The 16165-nt window shown below is 35.1% G+C and overlaps 1 protein-coding gene across 1 annotated transcript in view; it reads right to left on the bottom strand.

Moving 5' to 3' along the window:
- The window catches only part of LOC149575635 (uncharacterized), an 86571-nt gene that overhangs the window by 7744 nt on the left and 62662 nt on the right, over nt 1-16165 (bottom strand). The window contains exons 9-10 of the mRNA XM_089815401.1: nt 1796-1978; nt 627-719 (exon numbers count right to left, since the gene is read on the bottom strand). Of these exons, the coding sequence (XP_089671527.1) occupies nt 627-719; nt 1796-1978 (276 nt within the window). The remainder of the gene's footprint in view (nt 1-626; nt 720-1795; nt 1979-16165) is intronic.

Raw genomic sequence — 16165 nt, 5'->3', positions numbered from 1 at the left:
ACAAATGGATTAGAGTTTAACTCGATTAAAAATAGTATATCATATAATGAAAGATTGAGCTAATACAGTGAGTGCAATTTTTTATTGATTTTTCTCCTCAGAGAATTTCCCAAGGTAAATTCCCTTGTTATACTATGAGAGTGCCATTATTGCCTTCTGATGCATTAAAGATTGTGTAAGCATGGTTTAACCTGCAAAGCTTTACTGGTATTTTAAAGTTTCTTTATAAATACTAATAGCTTTAATAACCTAATCTGTACTTGCTGTGCAATAAATTCCAGATAGTTTTTTGCCTGGAATACTCGCATTTACATCTCCTGCATAGGTTTATTGTATTTTGAATTTTCCTTATAGGATAGCTTTAACAACCTAAAGCAACATTGTCTGTGCATTAAATTTCAGATATTTTTGTGCCTATATTCCATTAGTGTTTACACTGATTATATTCCTGATCATGAAACCTCAAACCCTTTCATTCTCTCTCATAAACAAAGAATTTCTTTCATTTTCTGACCATACGTAATAATTATATTTAGCTCATACACATCTGTTCACATTTCTTGCATTACTTATCACTATCAGCAGTCATTATTCTTAAAATACATGTTCTGGATGAACATATTAACCTGTGGAACAATATGCAGCATTGCCCACTCTGGGCCAAACTCTTCAGCAAGTCGCTTCAAATTATTGGCTGCAGCATCACGAATTGAGAACACCTGCACAATATCGAGATCCCATCTAAACATAAGTAGATTCAAATCCTTAATTCTTCCATTCTCTGTAGCCTTAATCTAGAAAAAAGACGGAATGAAGGGAATATCAATTCACCAAACGGTCAAAATAAGTGTTTTAACTACTGAAAATTATCAGGTTTTAAACAGAAATGGTCATTTTCCACTTGCAAACAATGCATAATGCTCTCCTGTATCTTCAACTTTCCTCTTAATTAAATAGCTTCTTATCTCTGGCAGTCTCTAGAGGCTAGCATTTTTGCACTATCAAAGAAACTTCTATTGTTACATACACTAGAGACTTGATTGTTAATGAGTATTATGGCACCTTGTATATGTATAAAGCACAATGCTCTCCTGCATCTTTAACTTTCCTCTTTTAAACAGCTTCAAGTCTTGGGTATTCTCTAGAATTAACATTTTTGCACTATCAAAGAAAATGCTAGTGTTTCAAACACTAGATATTTGATTGTCAGTAAGTATTATGGCACCTTATGTATACACAGAATAATACAAGTCTTATAGAATGTTCTAAAGAACATGACAGTTTGCTCAAATTCTTTATGAAAAAAATAAGCTTAAGGAACAGTTAATTTCACCTATATTTTCACCTATATTCTTCAAGTTTTTTATGACAAAAGTAAGCTTAAGAAACAGCCCATTTTCACCTATATTCGAACTCCCAAAATCTCAAAATAGGATTCTATAGAGTGTAGCATATTCTCTCATTCTTTTCAAAGGAACTAAGCTTAAGGAACACTTAATTTTCACCTATATTCTAAGGTCCCCCTAAACACCTATTTTTGGCTAAAAATATAAAAAAATTCAGAACTTCATTTTTATATCAAGACAAAAGGTTAAGTCACATACTAAAGGCATTCTCTTGTGAATTATAGTGAAAAAAGTTCACAACATGCCTTACATTTTTGTAAATAGAAATGGAAGAAAATCACAGAAAAACAGCACAATTATAGTATAATATGAAATGAAGAAACTGGTAAGGCACACAAATCTCAGAGATTCAGCTTTAAGTGTATATTCCATCTAGATTGAGAAACAACCTTGTCACCAAGCCAGTGCATGCAGAGTGAACCCAACTTATCATCGAAGAATTCTACCCCCAATTGACTTGCAAGCAGAGGAATGTATTCTATTATAGCAAGACGAACTCTCCAATGCTTGTCTTCCGCAAGCTCCACAATGGCCGGCAAAAGAGACTGTGACAGTAAATCAATTCCAATTACCTGCAAATAGCATTTCATTACAGAAGGTTGTGGAATAAAATTAAAAACTCACAACTGATATTTTCAGGATAAAAATGAAAGAAATTTTTATTCTACACATCCTAGAATAGTAATGTTTTCAGGACTACAAAGATAGTAAAGATTTTTTTAATTAAAAGGGGAAATGACCAAGATTAAAAAGACAAGCCATCAAAGACATCTTATAAAAGCACCAAGTAACCTAACAGAACCCAGGGAAAGGAAAAGATAACAAGATACACACCCACAATAACCACAAAATGTAATTTCGGTATTGAGGTTGGACAAAGTTTCCAATAATTACGCATTACTTTTAAAATCTGTGCCAAGGCCCAAGCAGTTGACTAGGTACATGAATATCTCATGCTAGCTTTATAGCTACAAACATGGCAGGAGATCAATACAAAAGTTCACATGATAATTGATGGCCTTAGTTAAATTTAAATCAGGAAGCCATATCCACTCTTGCTGAATTTAAGTGAATTGAAAAACAAATTAAGTAAACAAAAATACCACAGCATCCCTACAATTAAAGGAAGTGACATTTGCGAATAGAACCAGACAACCATTTTGTAAATTAGTAATTATCTCCTGTGTTGCTACTACTATGTCAGACCATTATTATGCATAAGGTCGAACCACATGTATCCACATCTTTTAGACCTTGAATAAAATGGCTGGTTTACTCTTTCCAAGAACAAGAAAATTAAAAGGTCTAACAAAACATCTCCTATCCAGTAGCATTTTAATTATAATTTCTCGACAAAAGTCATCAACTGCATAGAACTCGCGGAAAAACAAGGGATGGGAAACTGGAAACTAGTAGTAAAAGCATAAGCTTACACCTGAATGGCTTAAAGATGTGTTTTGCAGATCAGCGGTACATAGAAACCTATTATTTGAGACTTTCAAAATACAAGTCCAAATACTCAATGCAAAGGATATCAGTCCTGAAGCATGCACTAGAATGCCAGCTTAAAGATGACAAATGTCTTAAGGGTTGCTTTTGTTGTCTTGCATTTTGTCGCCACAAAATGGAAGTAGCAGTACGAAACTTTTTCAACTGAGTTTTGCATTTCTCTGAGATTATTCATTATTTAATTAGCCAACATTGATCAATTAATCGACCCCAATTTGTACAGTGAATCATTTTACTGAAGGCTTTCGTCAAGTCCTTTCCGTTTTTCATTTTATTAGGCCTATACTTGATTTTTGAAGCCTTCAACATCCTTTCTTGCATTTCTGAGTGTGTTTAGTTGATTTAGTCTTTTCATTGTCCAATCTATTGCTTTCAGTTTTCCCTTCGATTCAGTATATCTCAAGGCTTAATCGGACTTAGTAGTCAAAAGATATGACCATTTAAGTGCCCAAAAATTGGACTCTTCAAGCGCAATCGCATATTTTAAATATAGATGTTATATTTTAATGTTGACATTCACTTTTTGAAAAATATAACATAAATTCACTTTATGTTATGTTTTTAAGTTACTTTATCAATTAAATTTATCACTTAAGTGACTGTAGTGCACTTTATGTTATATTTTCATGTTAAGTTGCTTTTCTAATTTTTCACTTAACTTTATCACTATATAGTTCTAATTTAATGTTGAGTTTTACTTTATGTTTTATTTTAAACATCTAAGTTAGATATCACTTTTGAATAATATTTGCACATGATACAAAACTATATAGTGGAAGTATTATTTTTGACCCCTTTAAGTGATATTAACTCAAAAAACAATTAGACATGTGCTAAATTGGTCACTTAAGTTATGCAACTCAACAATGTGTCTTTTTTTACGTGTTTACATGCAAATGCACATGTCTAAGAGTCTGATTTACATGAAAACTCACTTCTACATGCAAAAGATGTTACATGTAATAGCACTAGGAGAGTGCGCTTTGCTCTAGGAAACGTAGTTGTTGACTTGAGCAAATAAAGAAGTGTATTTTTAAACATGCAATCGCCATCCTAGAGTCCGATTTGCATGTAAAATGCATTTCCAGCCAAACATGTAATATGTAATGGGCCTTGTAGAGTCTGATTTTGCACTACAACCACATGTAATGACATCTCAAGGCCCCGTTTTTGCACTCCAAAGCTAAAAACGTCCAAGGCATAACATCTATTGCATATTTTAAATGTGCAATGTGCATTTTCAACTCAACATTACATGTAATGCCTCCATGAGAGTGTGATTTGCAATTCCAGCCCACATTTACATGTATTTTAAATATGCAAACGAGCTCCTAGAGTCCAACAAAGCATTTGTATGCATCCAAATGCTATTATAGACCACGTTTTTGCTGTTTTTCACCAAAAACGCTTCATACATATGCATTCTAAGGGCACGTTTTGACCAAAAACACACAGAAATTTGCATTTCCAGCCCATGTGTTTGCATTTAGAGTAGGTGTTTAGAAGTTTAAATGCATGCAAATGGTATTGGAGAGCACATTTTTGCATTCCAAAGCCAAAAACGGCTCATGCATTGGCATTTCAAGGGCAGGTTTTGACCAAAAACGCCCAAAAATTTGCATTTCCAGCCCAAGCGATTCATCAAGGAGGGCAAGTTTTTGCATTTGAATGCATATTTTGGCATTTGAGAATCCCGTTTTTGCCCATTCTTCTAAAAAACGTTTTGCATTACATGGGTTTTCTAACTTGTATTTTGCCTTCTACATGAAAAAATGCCCAAGTATTTGAACATGGAGATTACCACTGCAACTTTGAATTGGTTAAAAGCTATTACGTTATTGCATGCATTTGCACTTGGAAAATCCGAGTTTGAAGAAGACTTGTTCATTTCAACTTCTCTTTCCTCCATTTTTGGTTCATTGAGCTCCAAGTAGAAGATTTCAACTTTGCTTGTATTTCTTACTTACTTTGCTATCATGTTGCATTATTTGGATCATCTTTGTCCATTTGTTCAAATGCATGCCATATTTTTTGCATTTTTTCTCTAAATAATTTCAAATCTTCTCATTGCAAATGCTTGAAAATCCTCCAAACTCCAAAAGCAAAATTGCATGTAGAAGAACATCTCAAAGTTTGTCATGTTTGGCTCAATAACAAGAAGTATGTTTTTGTTTTGTTCTTAGGTTTGCTTGTTTGTTTGGTTGCTTGTTTGGTTTCTTTTTTAGAAGAAAGTTGAAGAATTCTATCCAAGAATGCAAGTGCATCTACATGCCTTAACCTTTCATGTCAATCCATACTTCATCCATCTTCCAACACATGCAATTACATCCTTCGAACCTGAATACATGTTTACTACATGTAATTGCATCTAGAGAGCCTGATTTTGGTGAAAGGCCACTCTTTTAAATACCAAAATCATCATTTTTCCCATATTCATATGCTTCCAACTTGCCTTCTTAGTCATCCCAACAAAAAGCCCTTTGTTTGCCCACATCCAATCCACCCTCCTAAACTCAGTTTTGGCAATTTTTGCCCAAAATACATGCTGCCTCATTCATTTCTAGCCACCAATTGTGTTTAATAAGTATCTAATCCATACTATAAACACTTGCATTTCATAGAACCGTCATCAACACTCAAAATCCCAAAGCTTGTATGGATTCAATCACATTGAAACTTTCATGTTGCAGTAAGTCAAGATATGTCAGAATTTTTACAAAGAATGGAGACATCCAGTAAAGAAGGCATGCTTCAAATCAAAAGAAGCAGTAATTCATTTGGTCTCCATTTTCCCAATGGATGTCCAAGAACCTGAGTTCATGTGGGAATGCGTCAAGCACTTCAAAAAGTTGTATTGAGTTTACATCTAGACTCCATCGAGAAGGTTTTCAAAGTGTCAAACACCAAAATGTGCCAATCTACAAATGAGAATTCACGACAACTCGAACGAGAAAAAGCTTGATCACGTCAAATTTTCAAATGACAACTAGAAACTCATCAAAGAGAATGCACAGGTGTAGATTACACAAATCCCGGATCCCACGATCATTACAAAGAACAAAGTTTTTGTAGATAGTCTATAGGATTGATTCATTTAGAATCAACTGCTTCAACATTTCCTTCAGTGTTTTCACCTTTGTAGTTGTAGAAGATGAATTGCATGCGATGCAATTACATATAATTCGATTGCATGTCCGCATGACCTATAATCCAATAATTCTTCTCACCTAGTTTTACCAGGTCAAAGTGGTTGAGTTGCTCCCACTTTTTCCTCCTTTTTCTCACTTCTTTGCCTATATAAGAAGTGTTTTCCTCATTGTAAAAATCATCGTTTATTGTATACAAGAAAGCTCTGAAGAATTGTGCAATCATAACTTTGCGTGTGTAGTATTATTTTGAAGAAAAATGAATACAAAGAATCAATTGGAGCTCTGAAACTTTGATTGAGTGCAATTGTCATAGTGCAAATTAGAAGCTTTGACTATGGTTTGCATTTGTTATCTTTGATTGATGTTATTGTTGTATGTTTTAAATAATTGAGCATAAACAAGTTAAGAAGCAATCAAAGTTGAAGCTTTGACTGAGAGCGACTATGGTTATACAAACTAGAGGCTTTGACTGTAGCTTGTATTACCTTCTCAATTCACAAATATAGTCAGAATTCTCTACTTCTAGAAGTCTTTGTGCCCCAATGGTAGGGGTTATTCTTATAGAATAGATTAAAACAATACTTAGAGCCAAATCAGTACACTTTCAACCAGCCTTTGAGTTGGCATTGGTTTATCGGTGTCACCGTTTCCAACTATTAGATAGAAGTGTAGTTAGAGATTTCATCTTGCCCATTACTCGCTCTGCAGATAAGTGGATTCTTTCTTGAAAGTTAAGAGGAAAGAATATTGGTAACACCTTTCAAAATCTCTTAACTTCTTGCTTACCTTGAGTTGATCCATGTAAATATTCTGCTAATTCATTGTTATTTGTATCAGACTTTTAATTCAGTTTGAATGGCTGAGAATGATTTTCTTAATATTATCAATATTCAGATTGTTTGTTGAAGGTATAACTTATCTTGAATGCAGATCCAATGTTCTATTATCAATCTAATAATACAGAATGTTTCAGACTTATTATTTGCTGGAAGTGAGATGCTTATAGGAGCAGACTGTTGTGTATTGTGTGTCCTTTAATCTGCATCCACAACCGAATATATATCTTGCTAGAGGGTGTGTCCCGCAAGGGACATAACCCTTGACATTAATTATACCTCTTCCTAAGTCGGCGATTTCAAGAGACTTAGTTTAGTAATTAACTAACTAAACATTAGTTTAGTCAAACAACTCTATGTAAGTCGCCAACACCTATAGGAGAAACAAGTATAAATATTAGATGCCAATCTTTAGATATGAAAATTCTATATGCTTTAGAAGTTTCGCTATACCCTACAAGGATACCTTTCCTCCCAGATGGTTCTAATTTGGTTCTCTTTTCTTTTGGAACATGAATGTATATAGGACATCCAAAACTTCAGAGATGACTTATATTGGGTTTTACTTTAGTAAATAGTTCTTTAGGGGTTTTATCTTTAAGATAGGAGTGAGGGCTTCTGTTTTGAATGTATACAGCAATACAAAAGGCTTCTGCCCAAAGATAGTATTCTAAATTTTGGTCAAAAATCATAGCCTTAGCAGCGTCTATAATTGTCCTATTCTTTCTTTCAACTACCCCGTTTTGTTCTAGGTTAAAAGGAAAAGTGTACTCCCTCTTGATCCCTGATTCTTTACAAAAACTTTTAAATAAGTCTGAGGTATATTCTCTTCCATTATCTGTTCTAAGGGTTTTAATTTTATGTCCTGAAAAAATTTCGGTTAATGCTTTGAATTCTTTAAATCTTTGTAGGATTTCTTCTGATTCTTTGCATTTTAAAAAATAAATCCATGTTTTCCTAGAGAAGTCATCTATGAACAAGATATAATACCAGAATCCTCCAAGAGAGGGAACGGACATAGGTCCACATAAATCTGAATGAATTAATTCTAGTACATTATTTGTTTTTCTAGTACTATCATGAAAAGGACTTCTAGTACTTTTACCCAGAGCACACCCTTTGCAAATACTAGGGTGATCTTTATTTAATTTTGGTAATCCAGTAACCATCTTTTCCATAGTTGATAAAGTTTTAAAGTTTAGATGCCCTAATCTTCTGTGTCATATTTCGTTTGAATATTTAGCTTTGTGAACTAGGGCTTGAATGGATCGATTGGATTTTGTATTCAATTTATACAAATATCCCTTTCTTTGACCAATTAATTTAGCTTTCTTGATGGAAGAGTTCTTAGCCCAAGTTAATACTTTGTCATCCACGAACGCAACATTGTGTTCATTATCTTCAAGTGTTGTTATTGAGATTAAGTTTCTTTTAATCCCTGATACATAGAGTACGCCTTTAAGAAGAAGAGTGTTTCCTGTTTTTAGTTTCAAAGTGCAGTTTCCAATTCCTTCAACTGAGTGTACAAAGTTATCACCAATAGTAACTTCACCATTAACTTTCTTTGATAAGGAATTTAGAATTTCTTTGTATCTCGTTATATGTCTAGAAGATCCACCATCAATTACCCATGCCTTGTTTGAGATTTCATTTGATAGAGAGGAATACAAAACATGGTTCTCCGGATCATACGTCTCTTCTTCTCTAATGACATTTGTACAATTTGCCTGTTGTTTGGAATTTTTCGGACAATTAGATCTAGTGTCTAAATTTTTCACATTTGAAACACTTTATTTTAGATAGATCTTTCTTGGGCTTTCCATTTTTCTGATTTCCCCTTTTCTTCTTGAAGTGCTTTTTCTTGCCTTTATAGGAGTTTGCATAAAGAACGTGAAGTTCTTCATCTTCTACTTTTGGTTTTCCTCCTTTCTTTAGTTTTCTTGACTCTTCTTGAAGACGATCATTCTTGACTCTGTTAAAGTCCGGAAGCTGATCTCTAGCACTTATTCCTTGTGCGAATGTTTCCCATGATTCTGGCAGTCCATCTATGGCCATGAGCGTTAGTTCGGTGTCATTAATGATGGTTCCTATGCTTGATAATTCATCTCTAATGCCAGCAACTCTTACGAAATAAGAGTTTATCGATTCTCCTTTCTTTATTTGGATGTGATTCAATTGTCTTTTTAGTGCAAGGACCCTAGTTGCATTGTTTACTTCATATGCATTCATCATATTGTAGGCAGTTTGATGTTTCGTAAGCATAGGTATGATATCATTTTTAACTCCATCCAAGATGACTTGAATAGCTTTTCTATTTCCATTGGTCCATATGGATTTGTGAGGTTCAACTGGGGTTTGTTTGGATGCTCCATCAACGAACTATTTTACATTGTTCTCTTCAAGAATCATTAAGATTCTGAATTTCCAGACTTCAAAGTGTTCCTTCCCGTCAAAACTATCTTTGGGCCTGATTGTATATACCATTGAAGATAGGAGAAGATTACCAAGTATATGTAAAGTCTGATGACTGAATTTGCAAAGCCCTAAATTTAATAACTTGGCTCTGATACCATGTAAATATTCTGCTAATTCGTTGTTATTTGTATCAGACTTTTAATTCAATTTGAATGGCTGAGAATGATCTTAATATTATCAATATTCAGATTGTTTGTCGAAGGTATAACTTGTCTTGAATGTAGATCCAATGTTCTATTATCAATTTGATAATATAGAATGTTTCAGACTTATTATTTGCTGGAAGTGAGATGCAAACTGTTGTGTATTGTGTGTCCTTTAATCTGCATCCACATCCGAATATATATCTTGCTAGAGGGTGTGTCCCTCAAGGGACATAACCCTTGACATTAATTATACCTCTTCCTAAGTCGGCAATTTCAAGAGACTTAGTTTAGTAATTAACTAAACATTAGTTTAGTCAAACAACTCTATGGAAGTCGCCGGCACCTATAGGAGAAACAAGTATAAATATTAGATGCCAATCTCTAGATATATTAACATTAAAAGAGGTACAGTCTGTACTGTCAAACCTGTAGGATTATTTAGGTTAGTATTTTAACAATCCAAGCTATGTCACAAGGTTCGAATTCAATTTCGAGTTCGTTGATCATAAAATTTGGATGGAATACAGTAAGGGTAAAAATTTGAAAAATAAAATCGCCATTAAGTTTACTTTATATAAATTTATTTATATTTAAATATAAGTAATACATTCACAAATAGTCAAAATAGTTTGACATTGCTAAATAGTTAAACTAAACAATTCAATATTATTTTAAAGTAAAATAATATTATATTAAATATCATAAAATTTGGATGAAGTTCATAAAGGGTAAAAATTCGTTGAAATCTGAATTTCATAGATGAAATTCGATGGTATCCTATGACTTAGGATCCAAGGAGCTGTGAGGAGGGGGAGCCTTACCTTAAAGGTATGAGAGACCTTGTCTCATACGCTATGGCTGGTCTAACTATTTTGCAATTGAATTTTAACAAACTATCGGTTGCAAAATATCCACCCAACAGCTTTCACTTTGGATACATCCACTGAAAAAACATATCAAAATCATAAACCTCAAAATAGGAATCAAATTCAAAAAACCACCTCACATGCATATAGTATGCTAATAGCATGCACAAACACATATATAAGAACGTATGTACGTATTTGACTGCAAATTACCCCAAAAATATAGTTGTAATCTCAAAAGTAGGAAAAACAAATAAAAGCGTATTAATAAAACCAGATACTCAGTGTTAGTCGGGGATGTGTCCTAGGCCTAAAAACTCTAGTCCCCATACCGGGGATATTTCCGAGACGGCGAGATGGCTAGGGGAAGTTCCCTTCCCATTCCTTTTTTTCAAAATTTTGCAGGGGTCGTCTCAGAAACTTGGGGACATCTATCAATTTTTGCGGGTCAACCATACATCCCAAGGACATCTTGGGGATGCCGAGGAAGTCCCCAAGATGGATGGGCATCCCTAATGGGATAGCAACATTGGCTCTTAAAAAACAAATTTTCTTTTTCAAAATTCTTTCTTTTCTAATGTTAAGTGGGTGCCTCCTTCCAAGTTAGCCCTAACATGCTCATTACTGTTTAGTAATTAATTCCTACTATTTGGGGTCCACTAATTAGTCTTTGGCAAAGTTATATTAAGAATGTTGTTACACACATGCTACAGACTTAGAATCATATAGAAGACTGTTTGTGAGGTGTTGGGAAAGTCTAAAAAGTGCATCACAAACCAAGAACATGCATTTTTGTCATTTTATGGCAATATATCAGCACTGGGTTGGTTTTGGGTTGAATTGAGTCCTTTGTGCAAGATTTGGTGAATATTCGAGGTTGCATCAAAGTGCTATCTTGCTATAACAGACCTATATCATGATATAAACTGTACAGAAGACCTGTTCATATTAATATCAGTCCACTAATGATGAGCTGGACGTGTAGTTTGAAAGTTAAATGATCGTCGTGTGTTTTGATTTGGAAGGCTAGCTATTGTTTTGTTGGTATTGACAATGAATTCCAAATAATATGTTGATGTTTAAAGATCGCATTCTGCAAATGTACTAACATTGCCATTGTTATATGTGTTCCAAATGCAGATTTGAATCTCATATAAATATGAGAGGAGACATGAATCATGAAGAGCATGTCTCTATGGTTTAATCATCATTTAACTAACAATAATATATTAACAAAAATGATATGTATAGTATATATATAATATAATATATATATTATATACAATAATGTATATTATTTAACATGGATTATAGGAAATGATGATTTACCAATATCAATAATGTGTCTCAAATCGAATCAATCTGACTGAAGCTACAACCTTAACACTCCCTCTTAGCTAGGGAGGATTTGTTAAACACATTATGCTCTCAAGTATATGAAGAGACATCATCTCAGTATGATATTCCTAGAATGGCATATTTAAGGATATCAACATAAATCCATCAACTTGAATGTTATCTTTCAATATAATCTGAAGTATGATTCAACAAGAAATATCAATCATATGATATTCATCATATGTATACTCTTTTGGTATGTGCACTAGCATCAAATCCTTGACACCTACCAAAAGAATATGTTATATGTTATATCCTAGAAGGATATGAGTTATCTGATTTCCAGCACTCTAGGACAACAACTTAACAAGAAATCACAATGTCATGGTCTCTATCATGACAAATTTCATGATCTTCGACATTCCAAAACAACTTAATCAAGTCTGATCATGATACATTCGTTATCATGATTTCTAGCACTCTAGGACAACAACTTAATGAAGTTTGTCATGATAACAAGTCTATCATTTATAAGATCATCACCTTACAAAAGTTACCTTATGTTTATATATGTCAAGAAAGATCATCACCTTCCATTACATATCATATGTGAAATAGTAACCATCGTGAACCAAGTCCAAGGGTGGAACAAGGGTTTTTACCTCAATTCTCTCTCACAAAGAAAAATGCATTACAAGGAATTTCACTTCGAACTTTTCCCTTATAGAGAGATCACACTTCAAATTTCTCCCTCTGAACAACAATCCTGGGAAGTCAAGTCCTTTAGTTACTCCCTTAGAGCTCTCTTCACCTAAGGATGCCTGTCGAACTCACTTCGACTCTGATATCGATCTTCCTAACTTTCTAGTGATAAGTCATTGCTTCCTCATGATGTACACAGGAGTAGGCTCATAATCTCAAGCAGTCACACACATGTATTTCTAGACCCCCCTTGAGTATCAATCTTCTAAGCTCCTGCATTGCCTTTGAAGAAGTGTCATACTCCCTCTTAATGTAGAAGAATACTCAAAATCTCAATCATCAAGAATATTCGCTTCAAGAGCCTCTCTTTATCCAATTTGGTCATCAGATAACTAATGAATTCTAGATCATAGCTTCTTTCGAGCTATTGTCATAAGATTGAGTCTACACAATATTTTGGTAGCTAATGATGGTACGACTCTAATACCATTGATGAAGGCCACACCACCCTACCAACTCACAACCAAGAATACAACAATATGAAGACAATTTTATTATACTTGAAAATCAAATAGTAATTACAATAACATTTTTGCAAGGTCTCTCAAGATCCAATCCAAGCCCAAGCTAGTCCAGATCCACACTATGGTAGAAACCTCCAAGATCTCAACTTGTGCTCGCAAGCCACCAAGCAACCTCCTTGTTTCTAAACCGCAGCCACTAGCTCTTCTCCAACTTTATCCAAGATCCAAGTGTAAACTGCCTCACATTCGGCGCTCTGTCTACACACTCACAACTCTATACAATCCCGCTGTAAACTACCTCACATTCGGCACTCTGTCCACAGACAAGGAAAACTCAATTATCACTTTCTCCTTCTCTTTCACGCCTTGAAGCCTTCACACATTCAAGCTTTTCCTTCCAAAGCTTTCACCTTTCCAAGCTTCACCTTCCACAGCTTCTACTTCCCAAGCTACTCCTTCTCGAGCTTCTCCTTCTCGAGCTTCTACTCCTCGAGCTTGATTTAGAAATGCTCATATGCCTTGCTTAAATAGGCACTTACCACCCAATGCATGACTTATCCACGACCTTCTAGAATTCCACCTACACAATATCCACAACCTTCTACAACTTCCATAACCTTCTACAATATCCACAACTTTCTACAATATTCATAACTTTCTAGAATTCTTCCCACACCTTGATAAATGGAATGACAACCATTTATTTTTTATTTTTTCTATTATGCCACCTATGCACCTCGAAAATAGAAATCCCCTTTTCCATTTTCTCCTTTTTTCCCCTTTTTATTTTTTTTATTATTTCTCCTCTAATTTTCGTCACTTTCTCTCTCCTCCAGATTTTTTTTTTTTTTTTTTCCAAATTTTTTTTTTTTTTTCAATAATTTTTCCATGCAAGATGCTCCTGCATCAGACTCCCCCGGTAGATAGAAAAGTGTGTCCCACACTTTGACGCCAAAAAGAAAGGTCTACAACCATCTTCATCTTCACCAAAGGTTTCCACCTCAACAGGGACAACAAAACCACCATACAAATCTTCCACATCTACATTACTCTATCAAACACCAGAATCTCAACCATCCAATTAGCATGCTCACTCCTAGGAACAAACTGAACATAATTCTTCATCAACAAACCCTCATTCACATCAGCAACTAGTGAATCCACACCAGTAGCAACAAACCCCACATCAGCAACAACAAACTCCATATCAGCACCAACATGTAGATCTCCATTAATACATGCCAAACTAGCAATATCATTGATCACAACAAGATGCTCTGCAATACATAACTCACCTCCAACAACAACCAGATCATCCACGACCAAGTGCTCTGCAACATACAAGTCACCACCAACATCAACTAGATCATCCACGACCAAATGCTCTGTAGTCTCCATGTCAGACTCAACCAACTGATCACTAAAACCAATCTCCATCCCAACATCAACAAGGTTAGGAATATCCTCAGCAACAACCTCTATTTGCTCTACAGGTTCTGCATCAGGCTCCACAAACTGATCAGCAAAACCATCCTCTGCCACCTTGACCTTCTTAGCTTGATCAGCCAATCTAGCATCCAACCGAGAAATCATCTTAGAAAAATTCCTCTCCACTATATCATGGATTTTCGCAATCATCTTAGGGTCTAATCCTCTTGGAGCCATCTCCCAAGATCTTTGTAAACCCTCTACAACAAATCCTTCCGACGCTCCTTGTGACAACCAAATTGTTTGCAAGTCAGATCGTAACTTGCCACCTCGCACGAACAATCAGGAACCACATCACAAGTCTAGGACAACGGATTTGCAATCCACAAGCTCTCTACGATCATGCCTCAACAAGTTCAAACTTTCATCTTTGCATCCATCAATCAATCTGCATGTCCTCCCAAGGTCTTAGTGTAAACTGCCTCAGCTTCGGCGATCTATTTACACACTCAAGAACTCCCACTCTAATAAACTTCACCCAACCAAGGTCCTGGTACAAACTGCCTCACACTTCGGCAATCTGCTTGTACACTCAGGAACTCCTGCTCTGATACCACTTGATGTAGTACTGCTCTGATACCACTTGATGAAGGTACGCTCTAATACCACTTGATGAAGGGCCACACCACCCTTACTAACTCACAACCAAGAATGCAACAATATGAAGACAATTTTATTATACTTGAAAATCAAATAGTAATTACAATAACAATTTTGCAAGGTCTCTCAAGATCCAATCCAAGCCCAAGCTAGTCCAGATCCACACTCTAGTAGAAACCTCCAAAATCTCAACTTGTGCTCGCAAGCCACCAAACAACCTCCTTGTTTCTAAATTGCAGCCACTAGCTCTTCTCCAACTTTATCCAAGATCCAAGTGTAAACTGCCTCACATTCGGCGCTCTGTCTACACACTCACAACTCTACTACAATCCCGCTGTAAACTGCCTCACATTTGGCGCTCTGTCCACAGACTAAGGAAAACTCACTCTTCACTTTCTCCTTCTCTTTCACACCTTGAAGCCTTCACACCTTCCAACTTTCACACATTCAAGCTTTTCCTTCCAAAGCTTTCACCTTTCCAAGCTTCACCTTCCACAGCTTCTACTTCCCAAGTTACTCCTTCTCGAGCTTCTCCTTCTCGAGCTTCTACTCCTCGAGCTTGATTTAGAAATGCTCATATGCCTTGCTTAAATAGGCACTTACCACCCAATGCATGACTTATCCACAACCTTCTAGAATTCTACCTACACAATATCCACAACCTTCTACAACTTCCATAACCTTCTACAATATCCACAACTTTCTACAATATTCATAACTTTTTAGAATTCTTCCCACACACCTCGATAAATGGAATGACAACCATTTATTTTTTATTTTTTCTACTATGCCACCTATGCACCACGAAAATAGAAATACCCTTTTCCTTTCTTTTCTCCTTTTTTCCCCTTTTTATTTTTTTATTTTATTTCTCCTCTAATTTTCGTCACTATCTCTCTCCTCTAGATTTTTTTTTTTTTGTTTTTTTTTTTTTTCAATAATTTTTCCATGCAAGATGCTCCTGCATCACATGTGTAGAGTACCAACCTTCTTTTCCTGCAAGAACATCCTCAAACATAAAGGAAAAGATCAAGGCAAATAGCTCTTAATAGTATGTATAGAAACACAAATAGATAAATGTAATACTCAAAGATATGAAATACTTATCTGCACATAGATGAAACAT

The sequence above is a fragment of the Cupressus sempervirens genome, chromosome 2 (assembly GCF_028749045.1).
Source record: "Cupressus sempervirens isolate cs-2001-9-10 chromosome 2, ASM2874904v1, whole genome shotgun sequence".
In the NCBI taxonomy this organism is placed as follows: domain Eukaryota; kingdom Viridiplantae; phylum Streptophyta; class Pinopsida; order Cupressales; family Cupressaceae; genus Cupressus; species Cupressus sempervirens.
This window is presented reverse-complemented; position numbering and strand designations above follow the sequence as displayed.